The sequence below is a fragment of the Equus caballus genome, chromosome 23 (genome assembly GCF_041296265.1).
Source record: "Equus caballus isolate H_3958 breed thoroughbred chromosome 23, TB-T2T, whole genome shotgun sequence".
NCBI classification, from domain to species: domain Eukaryota; kingdom Metazoa; phylum Chordata; class Mammalia; order Perissodactyla; family Equidae; genus Equus; species Equus caballus.
Genome location: NC_091706.1, coordinates 13593177 through 13614740, shown reverse-complemented (window position 1 = coordinate 13614740; position 21564 = coordinate 13593177). Strand labels below are relative to the sequence as shown.

Sequence of the window (21564 nt, the reverse complement as noted above, 5' to 3'; positions counted from 1 at the left end):
GCAAAGCCCCAGTGCAGGGCGTCGGTTCCTAAAGAATTACAGGTGGTGACACCGCTTTTTGATATAGGGTGGCATTTGGACAGATGGATGGAGATTGACAAAGTCTAACACAGTTTCTTTGGGGAAAAAAAATTCCATGTATTTTGATAAGGCTACGAAGTTGGAAAAGTTCCACAGGGAGAAAGCATGTCTTTATGACTGGACAGAACCACTTGGGGTCTGTCCCTGTTGCTGCCTAATCTGAAGCATCCTAAAAGAATAAACACAAACGAATAGCCAGAGTCACAGTGTAACACACTTCACCAAAGGAAAGAGAAGCTACATAATGGCCAAATTAGAATATCAATGCATTGAAAAGGAAACCAGTGTAAGTTTCTGATGGCCACTGCAAAAATCATGGCACATTCTCTCTCATTTCTTTTTTTCTTACATTTTCTTTCCTTTTTTTTTGGTTTTGTTGGTTTGTTTTTTGACAGAGAATGAGCCAGTGTCCTGGGAAGCCACTATGGAATAAATGAGGACTCCTGGAAGCTGTAGATGCAACTTTCTAAAGTGATACTCCACCAGCTTGGATAGAAATGCAGAACTGACAGTACTCATTTCATCTCAGTAAGGCGCTTACCTTGGGAGAACTTAGCATACTGGATTTTCTAAAAGGCATAAGGAAAGCTCATGGAGCTTTTCAGACCACCACACCATAGGATATCATTAAAGGAGAGTGTGCCTTGATGAATTGTCAGTGGGTAGTGAGAGAGGAGAGGAGCACATGGGCGAGGGGACGAGAAGAGAAGAGGGAGCATGAGGCAGAGCAGACACGGAACAGCGAGGGGAGGCCAGCAGGAGAGGAGAGTCCCGAAGAGAGGGTCCCACTGCTGAAAGACAGCTCCTCCATATGCACCTGCTGCACACAGAGCAGGAGCAGGGCCAGGACGCGCAAGGGCGCCGCGGGGCGCGCCTCTGCGGAAAGGACCAAGGACTGGCGGCCACCTTGTACTTATCTTCCATATTACTAAGCGGTTAGATATATTCCCATTTTCCTGAGCTTTGGTCCCAGTTCCAGACTTAACTTTATTTGCCTATTCACTCACTATTTCTAGTTACAGTTTCATATATATTTATAATAAAAATACGCTTTTTCTTTAGTATTTTTAGTATTTTAGTGATTGGTATGAAATCTTCTCTCATGCTCTATCTTCCACTAAATATTAAACTAGTCCACTGTTCTAAACACAACAGAATCATTAGTTGTTAGGTCTTTATCAGTAATTAGTGAAATGAAATTCAAATATGAAGACTAAAAAAGAGCTAAACATATTGACAAAAATATAAACAGAAAGCTAATTTGGGATTTATCGATTTCTCCTCCTGGTCACGGTCCTTAGAACCCTTTGGTGATTAAAGAGAGTAAAGCGGTATGAACAGGCTGGATACCAACAGTTTAAAAACTGACACCAAGAGTAGTTTCCTGTAAAAACCTGCCCATCTCATGAATCACATATCCTAGTGTAAGAGAAAAAGAAAGAAAGGGAAAAGCCATTACTCCTTTAATCTTTCTTAGAAAACAGCTGAAGCTCTAAAATTGGAATTTAGTTCACAAAACTTCAATAATGTCCTTGAGCTATCAAAACCCTAAACCATTTTGGGCTTAGGAAGACCACAACACAAACTGGCCAAGTAGCCTTTGTCCTCTCTGCACTGACCGATCTCAAGGTCCCTATGAATCTCAGGTCCCTGGAGGGCAACGCCAGTGCTTCAGGCCCAGCACAGAATGGACCCTGGCTGCAGCCTAGGGAACTCTCCATTCTTACCATTCACATAAGCTGGCTTTGTTTAAAAACAACACTTTGATGGCCTCTAGGTTTGAAAGGAGAGAGCAGAACAATGCGGAGGGCCAAACTGCTCTGCATAAGGAAGGTAGAGGAATGTTGAGTTTTCTTGGGTGGCTTGAGAGGGGAGTATGGGAGCAAAAGGAAGGAGAAGAGTGGATGGGAGAGACTGTGGAGGCTGGCCAATGAAACAGAGGTGGCAACAAGGGCCACCAACGAATCCGGTTGCAGGCAGAGAATGGCTATGTTCTCATACAGTGGTACCCAGCGCTCAGCTGGAAGGTACCGCCTAGCGCGGGCTACACTGCACCCTCATCCTCACAGTCAGTGAAGTCTGCTGTCTACACCTGCCTTGTGTTGGGGCTGCTTTAGGGAAATCGAGGGAGACAGGGTGGCATGTTTGGGCTGAGGGTGCCAACAAAGGAGAGGAATAAACCCAGAAACTGAGAATAGGGTTTAGAAGCAGGGACAGCCAAGCACGGGCTGCCCCATGGACCAACCCAGAGGACTCGTGACTGTCTGGAGGAGGACCTACAAGGGTCCTACATGCAGTGGCCCTGGTACTATTTTAGTTTAACTAGAAAGGAAGGGGCAACTCCCTATGGCAGCAGGTCTTGATAATACCCAGGCCACAAACATCGGGGCTCTAGAGCTTGAAAAGAATGACAGAAGTCTGGAATGTTTTTTAGAGTGAGTGTCAGGGCTACTGCTGGAAGCACTATCCACTCCCAGGGGCACTGGGCGACAGCATGCCACTTCACTTGCCACTTCACTTGCAGCAGCAGCGCCGTCGGCACGGCAGTGGGGATCAGCAGACCTGCGATGGGCAGCGTTAGGACAGTGCTCACGGATCCCCACCGAGTTCATCACTGGAAACTCACCTGCAGGGAGAATGCCCGCAGAGCGGGAATCGGGATCAAGGCGGCCATAAAGAAAGCTGTGACATTGCTGATGGAGGTGAGGGCCACGCTGGCCCCCGTGCGCTTGAGGCACTCCCCGGTCCTGTCCTGAGGACGAGAGACCACAGTGCTGAGAGCTCACAGGGCGGGTCCCCTGAGAGCACAGAGCATGTGAACAATTCAAACACATAGCAAAACAACACAACTGGTAGTTTATAATGCTGACGTTAGGGATGTGAAAGGGACATACATCTCTGCCTACCCCCGACACTGGCATTGAAAAGTTTTCAGTAGTAACTACAGAGTCATGTGTTGTTCACGGTTATCACCACCCAAAGCACAAAGCTGCAAGATAATGATTTAAGTCAATTTTTAAATGACTTAAAACCAGGGAAGGGAAGGGAACAAAATGAAAAAAAACCCAGAGAAGCAAGTATGGCCTTTGGAATGTGTCTTGAGATTCTTCTAACTTACTTTGCTTATTCAGAGCCAGTAACATGTCATCTGACTTGGGACTAAAATATTTACTGGGCCAGATTGAGAGGAATGAAAGGACAAATACTCAGGAGCAGAGGGGGCTTTGGCTGTCCCAAAGCTTTCTTCTTCTGTTTTTCTATTACCTCAAAAGGGATTCTTTTATTCTGTCCTGTTTCACTAAATGCATGTGCCAGAAGGAAAACATCATCCACACCAACACCAAGAGCAAGAAATGGCAAAACCTGCAGTAAAAAAAAAAAAGAAGCACAGTGTATCAGACAGGTGAGGGCCACTTCTGATCATTCTAAAGCTCTATACAAACGGTGCTGCCAACACCCCAGCAGCCTCCCAAAGGACAGCTGACATTAACTCATGGCGAAGAGCTTAGCTTCATCTGACAGTTAAATCCCTAGAGTCTAGCAGTTTTAGCTCACAGGAGATCTTGTACATTTGTATTTCTAAGCTCCACATACAACATTAACAAATGAGAAGGGGTCTAACCCATCTAAAGCAGCGGTTCCCAGAGCGTGTGAGACCTCGACCAGTGCCGCTGATAACTCCCTGCCCCCCAGACTGACTGAATGAGACGCTCTCAGGGGTGGGCCAGATGTCCGAGTTTTCACAAGCCCTCCAGTGATGACGTTAACCCCCACTAAAGTCTGGGAACCACTGCTCCAATTAATGGTCTACATTCCACTGATAAGTGAAGCTTCTCTACTAATCAACAAGCCCATTCAGATCTTCTGCCCACTGCGAGCGGTCTATTTAGAGATGGCACTCCCCTGAGAAATGCGGCATCCTTGTGGAAAAGGCTGGAAGACCCCTTACGTGCCATGGACACAGAGAAGGCCGGCTGGGCCGAGCCTGGGGAAAGGTGTTTGTTGACAAACAGCGAATGGATGGCTCCTTTAGTACCTGAGTTGTTGCAGCGTTAAAGGAAATCCCGATCAATGAGCACAGGCCCAATCCTGCAGCCACTGACAGTGCAACCAACAGGACGCCAGCCAGCCCCACGGCACCCTGGGACTTGGAGCAGTCCCAGCGCAGCATGGTTAAACAGGCATAGGCAAGCTGCAAGCAGAACAGTGGGGAGGGGGCAGGTAAAGGAACGGAGGGCAGTTGGAGAAGGGGGAGAAAAGGGAGGGGGAGACACAAACAAAAGCCAAACATTAGAATGTGTAAGGATTCTAATGTTTTCCCCCACCCGTCACCCAAATCAAAAGGTAGAACTTATTAAATCCTTATACAACAATTTACATTACAGACATCACACAAAATGCTATGAGTCAAAGATGGGCAAACTGCAAATGGGTACAAATGCTTCAAACGACCACTTTCTAAACCGTTATGAAGCCGAGCTCTCTCTGTCTTGGATGCACGTGTGTGTTAAGAGCAGTTAAAAAGCAGGAGCGGTCATGGAAAGGTAAAAACTGAAAAACAACAAAACTCCCCAGGAGAACTGAATTGATTGTTACCATCAGTAAGTAGCCACTGGCCACCCGGATGACGCTGACATCAGAGAAGGACTTGAGGATGTCGTCCAGGGTGGTGGTGGTAAAGGAAAGCACCTTCTGAGTGGAGTTCTGAGCGACGCTCTGATGAACCACCTGTGGTCACAACATAAGGATCAAGTCCCAAATGGAATTCAAGCTTGAAGGAGCTTCAATAGCACAGACCTCGGGGGACACGTCCCCTCCACCCAACCCCCACTTTTTCATGATGCATTAGAAAGAGTTCTACATGCTTTAGGTTTGAACTTGAACTAACACTAAATGACCCTGGGTCTGGGACAATGAAGGCTATGGCTAACCAAGTGAGCAGGTAGGGCTGTGGTGAGCAGGGGGTGCTGTGGTGAGCAGGTAGGGCTGTGGTGAGCAGGGGGGGCTGTGGTGAGCAGGGGGCGCTGTGGTGAGCAGGTAGGGCTGTGGTGAGCAGGCAGGGCTGTGGTGAGCAGGGGGTGCTGTGGTGAGCAGGGGGGGCTGTGGTGAGCAGGTAGGGCTGTGGTGAGCAGGGGGTGCTGTGGTGAGCAGGGGGTGCTGTGGTGAGCAGGGGGGGCTGTGGTGAGCAGGGGGGGCTGTGGTGAGCAGGGGGGGCTGTGGTGAGCAGGGGGGGCTGTGGTGAGCAGGTAGGGTTGTGGTGAGCAGGGGGGCTGTGGTGAGCAGGGGGGGCTGTGGTGAGTGGCGAGACTGAAGCTCACCCCAACACTTTCGTTACTCTTAGCCTCAGTTGGCTATTCTCTCCATCACCCTACAAGGGATCTGCGGTCCCCCTCATCCAAAACAACTCGTTCTTACGCAGACCCCTCCCCCCTTCATTTGCTGGCCACTTTCAAAAGGTCACATGCAGCTCAGCAGAGGTCACTGCTTGGGAAACAAAGGCCAGCTCCTGTCACATGACCTAACTAAGGGGACTGCAGCTGTGAACAGATTCTATGCCTTGCTAATGTTTTCCAGACACCTTTTCTTCCTAACCAAGTGTTTTTTTAAACACTGTTAGGCCTCAGCTCAGGAGTCCACAACTGGTTACCCAGAATGTTTCAGGGCATCCCAATTAGAATTAGCATTGCCAAGATACTAAGATTTTCAATATCAAGTAAAGGAAAGAAAAGGTTTCATCCCACCAAGTTCCCAGAATTACAATCCGTTTAGTAAATAAATTCTAATGAAAAAACAAATGTTTTAAAAAGTTGTTAAAATGAAGTATTTATTTCATAACTAAGGGGTTTGTACTGAGCTTCAAAGGTGGGTGTCAGAACCTCAGTGATTTACCTCCACGTAGGTCCTCTGCCACGCCTCCAGGATAGCTGCAGCCTTGTCCTCATTCCAGTTGATATGCGAGACATACTCGTACCCCTTGAAGTGTTCATACATTTGCTTGGGGGTCATTAGCTGAAACATGGTCTGCAGGGCGTGGGCGCTGCAGCGGGGTGACAAGAAGCAACATCAGCATCCCCGGGAAGCAGCTTTCAGTGCAGAAAACCCCGACGGAGCCCCTAACTCACCCACAGCCATTCAGTCCTTCCACAGGAGCACATGCTCCCATTGAAAGGGGACCCAGACGATTATTTTATTTAATAGACTGATGTACCATATTTCAGGTGTAACCCGACAAACTTTTTACAGATATACCTCCAAATTAAATTAATAGGCAATTTCCTTTCTCAGTTTCTATTCAGTGAAACAGGAAGGGTGGAGAAGTAGATAGCTTGAGCAGATACGCTGGGCTCAGCACCGCTCACCCGCTTGTGCAGAAATCCCAGACTTCCGCTTCCCCGAGGGAGAGACCTCAGGCCGAGAGCCTGACACCTGATGGAGCGGAGCCCAGGAGGGCATGAGGGTAACTCTTGTTTAGCCATCACTTGTTGGTCTTTTCCTTTGACAGTCTGTAATGGAGTTTAGCTCACATCATTCAAGCTTACTTGCTAGGACCAATGTCTTCACCTGCTTCACACTTGTCCCAACTTTCTACATAATTGGCAGATCTTCTAAAACCCTGCAGTGACTCACTGCAGTCTTGATGAAAACGACAAATCTGCTCCGGAAAATTTCCCCACAAGGTGCTTGTGTGAGCTGGTCTGGTCCACTAAGGTTTCCTAAGATTCGATTACACTAGACACAGCTAGATAGGGTGACAGCTGTGTATTAACACCAATACACTTGGAGATGTCAGAAGGGAAGTGGTTTCGGAGGAAAGGACAAGACATAGAGGGCTTGGATTTCCCTGTGTGTCGGGTTACCTGACGAGCTTCCCAGTGCTGTTCTTGAGAGTGCCACCCACAATCAGCTCTTCCTGCCAGTGCATATACTTCCTGGATAAGCCATGACATCCACCATTCAAAACAAGGGCCATATCAAGAGGCTAAAATAAAAGACAGCCACATAATGACGAGAATTAGTAGGCAGGTCACATGCCTTGTTAAAATCCAGCGCATTAAGGGCTTGTTTGTTTCAGAGAGAACATTAATAACAAGGCTAATGAGAGGCATATGGCAAATCCTACAGCAAAGTTTAGCTCCATAAACAAATTTAGTTCCATGGACAAAAAAGTTGAGAATGAAATATTAAAAATTAAAATAATAGAACTAAAAATGGGGGAAACCATCAGGTTTTCGTCTCTGTCCCTCCTGAGAGAATCAGTGCTGTACTCACTTTGGTGGCGTTTTTGTTGGGGGCTGTGGCGGGGCAGTCTGGATCCGCTGGATTGAGGCAGGGCCGGTCCATGTAACCGTGACCAACTTCAGCCTTATTCAGCATTTCCTCCCAGCTGTCCACCTGATAGTTTATTTTCTTTAACTCTTCTAGGAATTCCAAAGGGTCAAAGTTTGTCCACTGTAAAGGAGGCTTACCTCTGTGAAAGAAATTAGGAGGTGAGCAAATGAAGAGGCTCCCAGGCCCTTAGTAAAGTCACGAGAACACTGCACACATCGCATCTGGATTGCATGAGGCTTTCTGGTAATGCTCAATTCTGGGCCCTGGCATAAGAAACACACGCTCCTTTCAGGGGTATCTGTATGAAAACCTAAGTCAGGAAAATAATTCATGAATGAAGATCGCAAACAGAGAGGCTGTAAATTAACGAAGGCACCCAAGAATCTTGCCTTGCAGATATATCGTATCTAATACCTAAAAACGAAATTAGCCAATGGGTGCTTCTAAGCAGAAGAGTGAGATTCAAAATTAAGGGGGTCAGGGAGGGAGAAGGAATCACAAAGTCAAATTAGCACTTGTCAGCCTAATAAATGCTTTGTAAATGTCATCAATCAAAACATTTGATCTCCATTACCTTTAATAATCCCATACTTATGAGCTCTCTCTGACAGACTGGCAGTCAAGCCCGCAAGCCCCCTGCAGCCTCTGCCATCACCGCCATCAAGGCCACTTCCCCCCACATTCACTTTTGAATTTGTGCTGTTGACAGACCAGAAAGGCTTTTGGCTGCCTGTTATGTGGTTCAAACCACACTGTAGCTGCTTACCCAGGCTGAAGTCATTATTCAGAATCTCCCAACCAGAAAACACAAAACCCCTTATTTCCCATCTAAAACTGTACACTGAAGGTCAGGGTATGGCCACTCCAAATTGCTTTTGCAGATATGTGCAAGCTAGGACAGAAACAATAACCCAAGCACTAACTCTCGCACAATTAACTGAAAATGTCTACACTGATTAACAACTATTCCTTAAACGACGCAGTCTATATAATACCCAACTGCTAACCTGTGAAGCCTCCCCACCACGGCCTTCACTGATAGCAGATTCCCCGGCAAACGTCATTAATGTGATCCAAAGAAAGGCTAGCATTTCACTTCACAAGAAGATCTTGAACTTTAACTCAAAATACTTACTTCTGACATGTACCCGCTAACAAGTTCTCTCCTTAAAAATCACCTAAACCTATGAAAGTGCTTGGTCTGCAAAACTGCATACATTTTAAAGAGTTAAAAATCACACATACTCCAAATAATTTGCATTTATTTGCATATAAATAGACTGGTAAAAGTGAATGAAATTTAATGATGCCTACAGAACTCTTTTTTTAAAAGAGGAAAAACATTCTGCTGAAGTCTCCTCTCCCCCAACTATTTACTCAAAAAATGCACATGGAATTTCAATGTTCTTATTTCTTGCTCAAAACTGGAATAGAATAAACAATGATAAAGTAACATCGGAAACGTTCTAGAGTTTAGAAATCACCGGCATCAGAAAACAAGATCCCACACTTACAGTAGGTATGCTGTCCCAGATTGTAGCTTCGCCCCTTCCCAGAAGCAGTCCAAAGGTGTAATAATTAAACAAGGGTAAAGATACTCTATTATCTGTCAAAGTTAAAAAGAATAGGCCACACATTAGGCTACCGCATACCACGGGGGTGTTTTTGAGAATTCCTGAGAATTTATTTGCAAACAAAAACAAACCCATACCTGATCCATGTAACCTGTTTCTGTGATAAGTTCTCCGGATTTATAACACAAATGTTCCAATTTCCACTGCCTATTAAAATTAAAAGCAGAGACAAAAATTTCTCGTTGACATAAAGTAAGGAAATCAGAACCAAAGAACATATAGAAAGAAGGACAATGTCGACCACTTTTAAGTATCTGTCAAAGCGAGCAGAGCTTTGCCAAGCAGACTCTCAACCAGCTTGCTCTAATGAATAGATAACACTCAATCGTAATTAACATGTGGGTGTTTATGTAAATGAATGCTACCAAGTACTTGAAAAGTCTTGTTTTCTTAAGTGTTGTCCCAATAATCTTGTTTACACCATTAATTTGCTTTTCTACATACATTAAACAACTTCAGGGCACATAACTCAGAGTTGAATTATCACAAATTCAAAATAAGCAGGGACTAGATTAGTAAGGTTTATAAAGTGTTAACACATATTCAGGTGGGGAAATATTACTGACTGTTTTTAACTGGTAGATATGCCCTTATTAACAGATAGCGTTCAAAACGAGCTTTCCTGCTGTTAACCACGAATGCTGTAAACCACACTGCCAGGTAGATGGATTCTCACCTTACAGTGCCCTAGACTTGTCCTATAGCAATGACATTCTATATCCGGATCCACAATTAACTCCATTACCTATCTATTATTGCAGAGTTCTGCTGTCTCTAAAAGGGTGCTACATAAGTCCATGCCTTTCTGAGCGTAAAATTAGGAAGATAAACCTAACTCGAAAAAAGAGGAGATTTGGAAAGGGTGGGGATGGGAAATCCAACAGAAAAAAAAATCAAAATAAACTCTCTCTAAAGTGCTCTATTTTGTTGTCTCCTTTTTCTCTTTTATTGGTCACCCAAAGACGTGTTCTGGACTGTGCCCCCTTCCCTGGAGAACCTCCCCCCCATCCCGCAGCGCCCGCCGAACCGCTGCCTTCCCACTACGCTTTCCGTGACTAGTCCTCTTCAAAATGACCCATTTCTCTTGAACTCTAGAGCACTGCTGTCAGATCTCCTGCTTGACACCTGGAGGGCCTGCAGTGGGACTGCCTGTGTTTGGATGTCTACATGCATATCTGTCCTGACATCTGTCCTTTCCCTCGCTAGACTGTCAGCACCTGAGAGCAGGGCCCCAGGTACCCATCCATCCATCCATCCATCCATCCCCCCACACATCCATCCACGTACATGTTTACATTGTAATTCCACATGGCATCAACACAGACTATCTTGTATGAGTAGGTTCTCGACATCACTTCATCAATTAACTCTTACTTCCACTTGCTCGTTGAGAAGGGCATGGCTGTGCATTAGAAAAGCCACTGGGCTTGCAGCCCAAAGAAAGGGTTTGAAACCTGTCTCTACTATTTAATAACTGTATGAATTTGGACAAATGTTCTAACTAATCTAATTCTCAGTTTTCTCACCTAAAAAATGAGATGGGTTGAACTAGATGTTCTTTAAAGTTCATCATTCCAATACATAAAAGTTTTCTGGTTCCATCTCAGCTTAAGAGTGTAACGTCATTGTACAGACACTCACATCTCCTTAAGTGTGTAAGTGACAAGCCCTCTTAAGGAAGGGTCCCATTATGTTAAGAATGTATGGGAAATGTTTACAGTGGCCCTGGGACAGTCATTTCCAGGCTCTTACGGGGCCTCCACTTGAAAATTTTGCAGAACTGCACTGGGTTGCTGCCTCCCCTCCAGCTCCTTGTGGACGGGCGAGGGAGGGGGATGGGAAGGGGCAGTTGGGCAGGTTTTGGGGGGGAAGCATTCTCCACCACGTTGACCTGACAAAAGCACTGAAACCTCTCCTGACGGTCTCCGGAGCACTTTCATACATACATCCACCTGCTCTTGCTCTGGGACGTTCTGAGGACAACAGCACAGGTGATCTGAAACTGAGCGCGCCGAGAAAAAAGAAGAGCACGCCGAAGGGAGCTGCCTTCTCCCAGGTCCTGTGGGCCCTGGGACTCTGTCTCCAGCTAGAAGGGTCTTAGAGCCAACCCAGTGACGGTCGTGGAGAGTGGATGGACAAGGACAGATTTTCATGGTTTTTTTTCCCTCATTCTCCCTGGCAACTGAATATGTCTACACTGCCATTTCCTCATCTCTCTTGCAGAAAAATAAATTGTTCCCACCAACCACTCAGTTAAGAAGTGTTTGAAAGCCACGTGGCTCCTTGAAGGATCACATTCATTTGGGTATTTACTGAAAATATATTATGAAGTATTTGATTTGTTACCAAACTCTAGAAACAAACCAAGATTTTTTAAAAGATCATTTCATTAAGAAACTATCTGAACTAACTCCAGGTATATTTCCAGGGCAGCCTTACTTACTGAACAAAGGGTCTGAGCCAGCCGCCTCTCCCCTCGGCCTCACCTGTTGTACATGTACACGTGGACACGGCTGGCCTGGAGCGCCGAGTCCAGGTGCTGTCGGAGCGCTTCTGCCGTCAGGACGTTAGCACCTTCTTCTTTCGGGGTCTGGATCATGAGCTGAGGATTAAACATAGCCTCTTCTCCAATCTTCTGGCGAGTATAATTTAACTCACGACTTACTCGTCCACCAACTAACAAACAGATACAGGTATCAATTAGAACAGCAAAATACCCACAAATTCACATTCTGTTACCCCACCAAGAAGCGTAGGATAGGCAATAAATGAAGTCTGGTGAGGAGAACGCGTGGCTGATGTTTGAGGGTTAACATTTACTCTAATATTATTGGCAATGTTAACTTTACCAATAACAAACATACAAAAAATACCAAACCTATTAACTGTGACTGCCACATATGCAAACCTAATGCACGCGTGCTCCGGGCACCTTCTAACACACACCCGACATGGACAGAGGGGGAGGGGAGCGAAAACTCAGACACCTTTTCCTCACAGACCAGACCCAACAGCTCCGTTACAATTTCTTTCACTTGTATAAACAATGTGCCCCTGCAGCTCATTTCAAGATAAATGGCTTCAATTTACACTCTTCTCCTGCATAATCTGGCAAAGGTAACAAGGAAATGTTTCTCCCTGTCTAAAAAGAAACATAGGAAAGGTGGCAAATGAGTATTCAGCACAAAATGTGCCAGGAGAAGATAAATACTGTGCTTCATATTAGATGTGCACGAGGAAATCCCACTTGAGAGGAACCCAGTGGATCAGCCGTGGCTGTTATGGGCAGGTCCTGGAACCTGGCTCCATCAGACTCACCTGGTCAGCATCCAGAAAACACAGATACCAGGCTCTGAGGTGCCTGGGGGCAGGCAGCCTGTGTTCCAGAAGCTCCCCAGGTGATTCGGAGCCTGCTGCTGAGGCCAGAACCCCCACCCCAGCACCCACCCGGCTCTCCAGCAGGCCGGCCAAAGCAATGAGGTGCAGTGACACTGTTACTGCAAACTGCCTTTTCGTCTCCTTCCTCAGGTCCTGGGTTGTGTTTCAATTGTGGTTTTAGAACAAGCTGGGCTCAGAAGGCTGCCCCTGGCTGGGATGTGTGGTGGGAAGGGAGGTTCATTTCTCAATCGGGCAGGTGTGTGGGGACGGCCCCAGCGAGGGGAAGCTCTGGAGAGGGTGCTTTGATCCAACCAGGTCAGGAGGAAGGGGCCCCGGGGAAGGGGCCGAGAGGGGGGCAGGCAGAAAGAGAATCCTAGAGCCCCCTCCCTGCACACACTCCAAGGCCAGCACGTGAGTGTGAACAGCTCCTAGTCCCAGGTATGCTGAATGCTGACCCAAAACAGGCCTTCAGCTATAGTTCCGAGAGAAGCTTCAGCGGTCCCGTAAGCCTTCCCATGAGGAGGAACCCTTTTGCTCCAAGTTTAGTATTCAAGGACATAAACATTTGGTTGGGGCAAGTAAGTAAGTACTGGGAACGGCGGGTTGTTTCGTTCTCTTGGCATATTTTATAAACAAGGGGGCAGGCTAAAAAGCAAATAATGCCCTCATTAGAAAACCTAGTCCAGATTCACAGACTGGCAGGATCCTCTGAGCAGGTTCACACAGATGGCCAAGGCCACCTGGGAACTCTGTGAGGTGAGGTTGAACATCCCGTGCCTGTCAGAGAGGGACTGGAAGCGGGAGGGGAGGACGAGGGGGAGGGCGGGGGAGAGGAAGGGAAGGGAGAAAGGGGGAGGGGAAGAGACAGGGAAATTGGTTCATTACAAAACCAATTTGGTTACAAAAAGTATTAAGACTCCCTGTGCAGAAAACTTTGACAAACGCCCTGGGGAATTGCTTAGGCCTTGTAATCAATTTGGAGTTAAAGCAAGGCCACAGGAAAACTAGGAAACCGCTGGAGGAGGAACTGTGGTAAGGCCACAGGCCTTTCAGGAGCCCTACTAAAGCTGCCTGCAGGCAGGGTCTGGCTTCTCCAGGCAGGAATCACCATGCATTATTTCAACTCATTAACTGGTGAGCTGAATGACACTCAATCCATATGCTCTAGAGTTAGAAAAGCTGTTTGAGGCTAAAAGGCCAACTGTCAGTCCGGAGGTCACTTCTGAAAAGCTACACACCAAGGAGCTCCAAACAGCCTTTTTGAAAAAAAGCTCACCCCTTGCTTTCTCTGGCTACACAACATCAAGGGCCCACACCTATAAATCATGAGCATTTCCACCTGCCTCCTCAGGCACCGGCACAGCACACGATTTCTCATTCTGCTTACAAAGCCACACTTCCTTTTACCTTTACTGAGGCTTAAAACTTCAGGTGAATTAAAACCAACAACAAACACCAATAACGAAGTGGGACCACAGAACCCCCCACCTTGCACATGCCGCCCGCCCCCAGCAGGGCAGCCCCTGGAACTATGGCCAACAAGGTGATGACGGGAGAGAAGGGTGTACACAAAATAAAAGTCAAATCCGAGGCTCGAGCCGCTGAGAACCTGGACTACACTCTTCCAGACCAGCCTCACAAAGGATCGAGTCTTTTTATCACAGGGGCTTTCAGAAATGATGCTATTTCCTACAAGATAGAAAATGCACCTCAGGGACTACATAATGTCACCTTTACGGATGTTTTAAGATATATACTTCAATAAACACATATTTTAATGAAGGTGTATATTTGTCATGTCTCTAGAATTGAAGACCTTTCCACTGTTCTATCTCTTTGCTCTGGTGAGAAATATGAGTATTTTGCTAATGTCACAACTGGTTTCAACCAAGACAAGCTCATCATCACGGGCGGACCAAACAAGCAGAATTGAAAGACCCCGAATTCTAAAGTTTCCTCAACTACCTATGCTGTATCCTACTTTTTAGTACAGTTAAATTTGATTTATTTTTACATACCACATGGCCATATTTTACTTAACATTTCATTTCATGTTTAACCAAATATGAATGTTTCTGCAAAACTACTCAGTAACTTTTAAAAAGTTTAGTTGACATCCACTTGACTTTACAGTCGTGCCACAATTCCTCGTCCCGCGAGCACCCGGGGTGCGTGTTACTTGCTGAGCAGCGGGGCGCTGCAGTGGGCGAGACCGGGTGCTCTCTGCTCTGAGAGGCTCACCGACCAGTGAAGCCAACAGGCAACAAACAGCCAGCCAGCCAGTAAGGTCATCTTGGGGCGTGACAGGTGCCGTGGACGAAACAAAGATGGATGCACGTGAGTTACTGCGAGGGGAGGCCACCTCAAACGGAGTGGCCCGGAAAGACCTAAAAGGAAGTCATGTTTACGCTGACTTTGAAGAGCTGGGGGAACAGTGTTCTAGGCAGGGGAACCGGTAACTGCAAAGCCCTCAGGTTTGGCTGGTTGCCGGGAGAGAAAGAACACAAGCCTGGCAGGAGCTCGGTGAGACCGTAATGATGTCACTGACGTGGGTGCACTGGCAGACTTAGCTCCTTCTCGGGTATACCTGGGTCATAAACTGCACGGCACTCATGCAGTCTTACATCAGTACTCACCCGAGGTGCTGTGGACCAGCCACCAGACACAGAAACCCCTCTCCACAGAGCAATTTCACAGACTCGCCTGACTTTTGCTACCCTAGCCAATGCCTTTCCTAAACGACAGCTGAGTGACATGAGGCTCAGAGCTGTTCCTTATCTTGCTGGCTTCTTCTCATGGCCAGTGTGAAGCTGTGCTCTGAGGAAGCCCCCAGAAGCCATTCACGCGACTGAAATTACAGGCGCGGTCTGAAGAAAATAGTTTCCTCCCTTCTCTTTCCCATTTTCAAGATTATTTTAAAAATAATCAGATGTTCATGAAATACTGCATAGTTATTTCTGACTGCTGAGCAGAATGAACCATAAGATCCAGTATTTGTGACGCAGATGTAGGTAAACTGACAGCCATGTGAACAGCCCTTATTGCTCTGTGCTGGCTTATGGCTAATATTCACTCATTTCCCTTTTTTTGATTTATCTCTATTTCTTAATTTTCTTCAATGAACATGTATAATTAAAGACTTCCGTGTGACAAAAAGAGAAAAATAAATATGAAAGCTACTTGGTAGAGATCTAAATTAAAAACAAGCTCAATCCAAAACCAACATGCAACTGTATCACATTCTGATGTCCTCATATTTTTTATTTTTTCCCTTCTCCCAAACACAACTTGAATAACAACAAAAACCTCTTTGATCAAGACTCAGGAAAAATGTTATCTCAGGATCCTGGGATACAAAATAACGTTTTATACTTGTGAGCTGCTTTCCATTTGCAAAGCCCTTTCACACTCATTATTTACTTATTTATAAATGTTTGAATGAGCGCCGCTCTCCCATCAAGATGGGGCGAGCTGGGCTCGACAGCAATGAGAAAAGGGATCAGAAGACCCGGGTCCCATGTCCCAGGACTTCCACTTGAAGCACTGAGATTTGGGACATCCCCTGATACAGGTGATTGCAGTAACCTTCTCTGTAAAATAGGATAAAAATGCTACTACTAACCTCGTAGGATGGTGTGAGGACTGACAATGTATGCGAAATTTCCCAGACCCTAAACCAGGAGCTGAGCAGGCATCCACCCACTTATCTCTCGCCGGGCATGTATCATCACCCTTACTTTACAGAGCAGGAAACGTAGCTGCAGAGGTAGGGTGACTTGCCCAAGATCACTGCGATATTGTGATTTATAAGAAATATTATATACTTGGTCAATCAGACAACCCAAATATATTTCTCAGATATATTTGGCCTTTGTCCACAGTTCCTGGCTTACAGTTCCCAAAACCCTTGGAATTTCCTGAGTGATAAGAACAATGGGAGCATCTTTTGTTACAATATTTGTTTTCTTCTCCTCAGTTACTGAAAAAACACTTTAGAGCCAGAAGGGTGAAATGGGAGTTTCCCTTAAGGAAGGTGACTTTTGGGTGCCATTCAAGGGTAGGGGCTGGTTGCCAGGAGAACTAGTCATGTGATGAGAGGATTGGAACTTTCAGGCCCGCCCCTGGATTTCTGGGGAGGAAGGGGGCTTGAGGTTGAAACTACTGCCAATGACCAATGACTTAGTCAATCTTATGACTTAGTAATGAAGCCTCCATAAAAACCCAAAAGGACAGCTCCTTGATGCTTTTTGGAGCGCTTCCATGTTGGGGAACCAGACACGTCCACGTGCTGCTGTGCTGGGCTCACGGTCCATGAGGAGAGGAGCTATTTTGCTCAGGACCTCGCCCCATGTATCTTTTCATCTAGCTGTTGATTCCTATCCTCAATATCCTTCGTAATAAATTGGTAATCTAGTGAGGAAAGGGGTTTTCTTGAGTTCTGTGAGCCATTCTAGCAAATTAATCGACCCGAGGAGGGGTCACAGGAACCTCCGATTTACAGCCAGGTGGTCAGAAACATGGGTAACAACCTGGGCTTGCAAGCGGCATCTCAAGTGGGGGGCAGTCTTGTAGGACTGAATCCTTAACCTGTGGAATATGATTCCATCTCCAGGCAGACAGTGCTGGTGTCCGAGGACTGCTGGTTGGTGTGGGGAGGCGTCCACACACACAATGGAATTGGGTCCAGGAACCCTCTGCAGTCACCCAGCGGACAGCAGGCAGAACCGAACCTTTAACCGAGTCCACTGCCCTGAGAGCTTCGTGGCTCCTGAGCGCCAGCCAGGGACAGGAGTCTGAGAGGGCCAAACTCCACACCCCAGACTATAGTAAGCTCATGGCTAGAGCCTTTAGCATGCACAGAAGTATTACACAGGACAAAGAGCTGATATTTCTATTTAAAGAACAATAACATTGCCTCCCAGATTTTTCACTGCCACTGAGAAGATAGTTTTTTTCAGCAAAGCCCCATGGGTGGCAGTGGACAGGCCATTTTCCTCCTGGTCCCAGAAGGCCTGTCTTAGAAAGGGTGGAGAGACGAGGATGCACAGAGAACAGGCGGCCCGAAGCCTCAGTACCTGCAAATTTTGCCATCCTGTTCTCCAGAAACCTGAGGCTTCCCCCCATTCTCTGAAGGAGGCAGCGTGAAGAGCATCGCTGCTGCAAAGAAGTTCCTGAGCAAGCTCTGCTGATCCTTTCCTCACCAATCAAACCAAGCACAGTCTTCTAAGGTGAAGAAGGGCCAGTACAGGTGGCAAACCATTCCGCCCAGGGGCCCACAGCTCTGGGTCAATGCTGTTCCAGTCCATGGAAGACAGACGTCCCCCTCACGATGCTCTCCTGCTGCATCCTTCCTCAGCACGGCCTTTCGCACAGAGCTTAACAGGTGACTGTGGCATTCATGCAAAACACTTTTAGCAAAGGCTTATTGAGATCCACATAAGGACGATCTGAGGGACCAAGCGAAGATTCTCCCCGCTAGATTCCACGTCGTTTGAGGGAGGCACTGTCTGCTGCCCACTCACCTCAGCGCACCGGGCGCTCAACGCGCATGCAGCGTAACAGATGAAGAAACGAATGAACAGCCTCAATACAGAGCCTTGGGAACAGACAATCATCTGAATAAGATATTAATTCTCCCCAAAGCCTCAGAAAGTCAATCAGTCAAAACAAACGACCCTTTCAGCCTGAAAAGCACCCACTCAGAGCCCAATTAGGAAAATGGCGTCTGTGTCTACACAAGCAAGCACCTGCACTGGCCTAGCCCAGTGAACTCTCTCAGCCTCCAGAGAGTTTTCCCCCTATAGTTGCTTCAAGTCTTTCTTTCAATGTTGCGATTAGTTATTGTGAGGCTGAAAAGTACAAATCTCTCAAAGGATGTAACCGCAAAATTATTAAGAGCAGCTCATTTTCCAAACTGATAAAAAGGAAGATTCAGTGATTTGGGCAACTGTCTGCAAAGACCTGGGCTGTAACTTTTAGTCACTCTTCCACGCATCTCTTTTATTCATGATGAGCCAACTGCTGCTTCAGCTTCTGGGCTGTTTTTCTCCTGGAGGGACCATGCCCTTGGGTGTTGCCACGGGAGAATTCGAGAATGAGATGGCCCAAAGAGAATGTGCCTTCATGAAGTGAGCCCAGGGAGATGAAAACCACAGAAACAAGACCAGAGCAGGACACATCCCTGCACCTCTCCAGAGACACGAGGAGGGCCGAACGTAGGAGGAGCAGGAGGCTTCGAGCGTGCGCCTGCTGCAAGCCCCATACCAGCTGTTTGTGGTGCCATCTGTTCCTGCCCAGGCTGCTTCCTCTGAATGGCTTTCCCTGAAGCCGCCCGCTTGCCCTGTCGGACACAATCAGGTCACCCAGCACTCTGCCCGCCCTGGGCCTGCTGCCTGCCACAGCTCCCCGACCTGGTATTCCTTACAGAGCCACAGCTCCCAAGACGACAGTGCGTCCATTGGGAGGGCATTCTTCATTGGTCACTGGGTGCTGTGGCAAATGAGGGCTGCAGTCAACCCCACCAGAGACAGGCCAAGCAAAGTCACAGCCTGCAGGCCCAAGGATGTGCCTGGCTTCTGGCAGGGTGCAGCAGAGTGGAGCTCTGCTCTATCCCTAATTGCGAACGTGCCCAGCGGTGAACTGTCCCAGGTCCTAACGTGATTTCCCTGGCATGCTCAAGTACTACCAGCAAGCAGATGCAGACCCAAGCCCTGACCTCCCGCAGGAGCTGAGCGGGCCTGGGAGGGTCGACACAGAGCAGCATGCTTGCTCAGAGGCAATGCTGGACCAAGAAGCAGAACTCAGGGACCAAACGGAGCACGCTGTTTATCAAGTTCTGAGTGCTTAGTTAGGGCCTCCCAAAGTCTTCATGAAAAAAATAAAAACAGAAAACTAAGTAACAACAACAAAACCCAAGTGCTTACACAACAACAAAACCCAAGTGCTTACACGGCGTTCAGGCTGTTGCATAACATTAACCCCAGTTCCCTTCTCCCAGCTTCTGTGGGCTGACATCACCCCTCTGCTCTCAACGGTCTTCTTGCCATTATCCAGCCCAGGCCTCTTTTCACTGGCCTCCTACTCCAGCACGCATGGGCGAGAAGACAATGCGAGTTCCACCTTCCCACACAGGCTCCCTGGCCCCGTGGAACACCACGCTGGCCCCATTTATCTCCCGCACCGAAACTTCCCTCTGCATCTGTGTGGGGAGACGCCCGTCACTGGGGGCCACTTTCATGATTTTGTTGCCATCAGGATTAGCTGGATTAGGGGCCGGTGCATAAGGACCCCCTGGTGCCATGAGGAAGTTTCATCACCAGGTCAGCGTGGTGTGAATTATATTCTGTCACCACCAACCACTCCTTATAGCCACCAACTGAAAAAGGGGGGGAAGGCAGAAAAAATGCTTCCTGTGCAAAACGCATGCACTCATCATAGCGATAAATTCCCCCACTGTGCATTTCTAAGGGCATGAGCCATTCAAGACTGTCCTCCTTTCCAACGAGAGTATGTGACTGTTTTCTTATCTATAAAGAACTTAATGGGTCTGACAGTGGCAGTACATGGAATGATGAGCACAGCTGCCACAACACACAAAGAAACTTCTAGCCCTTCGCTAAAACCAGTCAAGCAGTTAGGGAAGAGTCGCACTGCTGGAACCTTACATAACGTTCAGTGCTAACACCTCCATCATGATTAATTCCCATTCTTCTAAAGGAAAAACACCATCCCCTCCAGCGGGGATTCCCCCTTTAATTTGAAGGAAAACAATGTGGGCAGGAGTAGTGGAAGGAATGGGGGGGGGGCAAGAGGATGGGGAGAAAAACAGAAGCACAACTCTTAACTCCTGCTAAAAGTTCAGTGACTGAGTTTTCCTCCTAGGAAATCATTTGGCCTGTTCACCCACCCAAACCCCCTATCCTGGCCGCTGCTCATGCGGACCCTGCATGAAGTAAACACAATTTGCAGAGAAAGTAATGGGATTTCTGTAAGTGTGTATGAGTGTGCGTGTGTGTGTCTTACAGAATGGTCCCTCTTGCACAGAACTGGGCTGTTCCATCAAAGCCGTATCTGTTATATTTCTGTCTTTCTCTTCTGTTGGCGTATTCACCAACAAGAGAAAAGGAGGTAAGCTTTGGCGGCCCTGACCTGTAGCTGGAACACAATACTTTCGCACAGCCCTGCCGACCCCTGACATAAATTTTACACCGCAGCTGGCATTTACACACTCAGCATTACCATATGTATAGCTGCTCAGTGCTAATTATGCTAATCGCCTGTCTAACTCGCTGCTGCGAAAAATGGTGGTATTTAGCAGTCCACTGCCTACCAATGCAGCTTACTGTGTGGCTGAAATGTACATTCAGACAGCCCTGAATGGCAAGATTTTTCCACGTTGCTGGCTACATTCAGGCCTCAGAAAAATTTATTCAAGTCAACTGGTTTCGGTCCGCAACAAAAAAGTTACGAGAAAAAAGTGAGTGTGTTCTTGCCCTAACATTCTGGATCTGCTTGCAAGCAAAATGATAAATCAATTGGTGTGGGAAACAAAAAGGGAGAGAGATTTCTTTTGGGAGCCATGTGAAACTGTAGCCTATTTAAAAAAAAAAAAAAAGGAAAAAAAAAGGGTCATCCTATTCCTCAAATCTCTAGAAAGAGCAGTTAATAGATATTTAGCCCTAATCCCAATTCTCTCAAATTGCAGCCTTTGTTTGCAATTAAGCAAGGTATTAAACGTGTGAAAGTTTTTTTTTCTGGATCATGTGTGGACTAAAATGAGGATATCATATTTATCATTTTTCTAATTATTGCAACAACGTATAAACCTCATGGGGGAAAAATCAGGTAAGAGGAAAGAAATAATTTCTTAGGCAGGTAGGGAAAATCCTTCTGTCACTTTCTCTCTTAGAAACCTTTCGTTTAAGATGACACTGTGAGATATTTACATCTATTTTGTGAGGTTTTCCGGTTTCCCCACTAAAGGAGCGAAGGAAATCAGGGGATGGGGGTGGGGAAGATGAGAGAATTCAAAAAGAAAGAAAAGTGGTGGGGGAGGGAGAGAGACCATCAAGAAGCCTACATTTTCTTTAATCTCAAAATTCCTGTTTTTATCATCACTGTTTCTTAAAGCAATTTTCTTGGA

The 21564-nt window shown here is 46.8% G+C and overlaps 1 protein-coding gene across 6 annotated transcripts in view; it reads right to left on the bottom strand.

Moving 5' to 3' along the window:
- Positions 1 to 21564, bottom strand: part of PTCH1 (patched 1) — a 69837-nt gene that overhangs the window by 28486 nt on the left and 19787 nt on the right. For 4 of the 6 annotated variants that reach the window (XM_023627018.2, XM_023627016.2, XM_023627020.2 and 1 more), the window contains 10 exon segments: positions 11531 to 11720; positions 9122 to 9191; positions 8925 to 9016; positions 7351 to 7549; positions 6939 to 7060; positions 5971 to 6118; positions 4678 to 4809; positions 4118 to 4273; positions 3346 to 3444; positions 2708 to 2833 (listed from right to left, as the gene is read on the bottom strand). In XM_023627018.2, the coding sequence (XP_023482786.1) occupies positions 2708 to 2833; positions 3346 to 3444; positions 4118 to 4273; positions 4678 to 4809; positions 5971 to 6118; positions 6939 to 7060; positions 7351 to 7549; positions 8925 to 9016; positions 9122 to 9191; positions 11531 to 11720 (1334 nt within the window). 6 annotated transcript variants of the gene reach the window in all.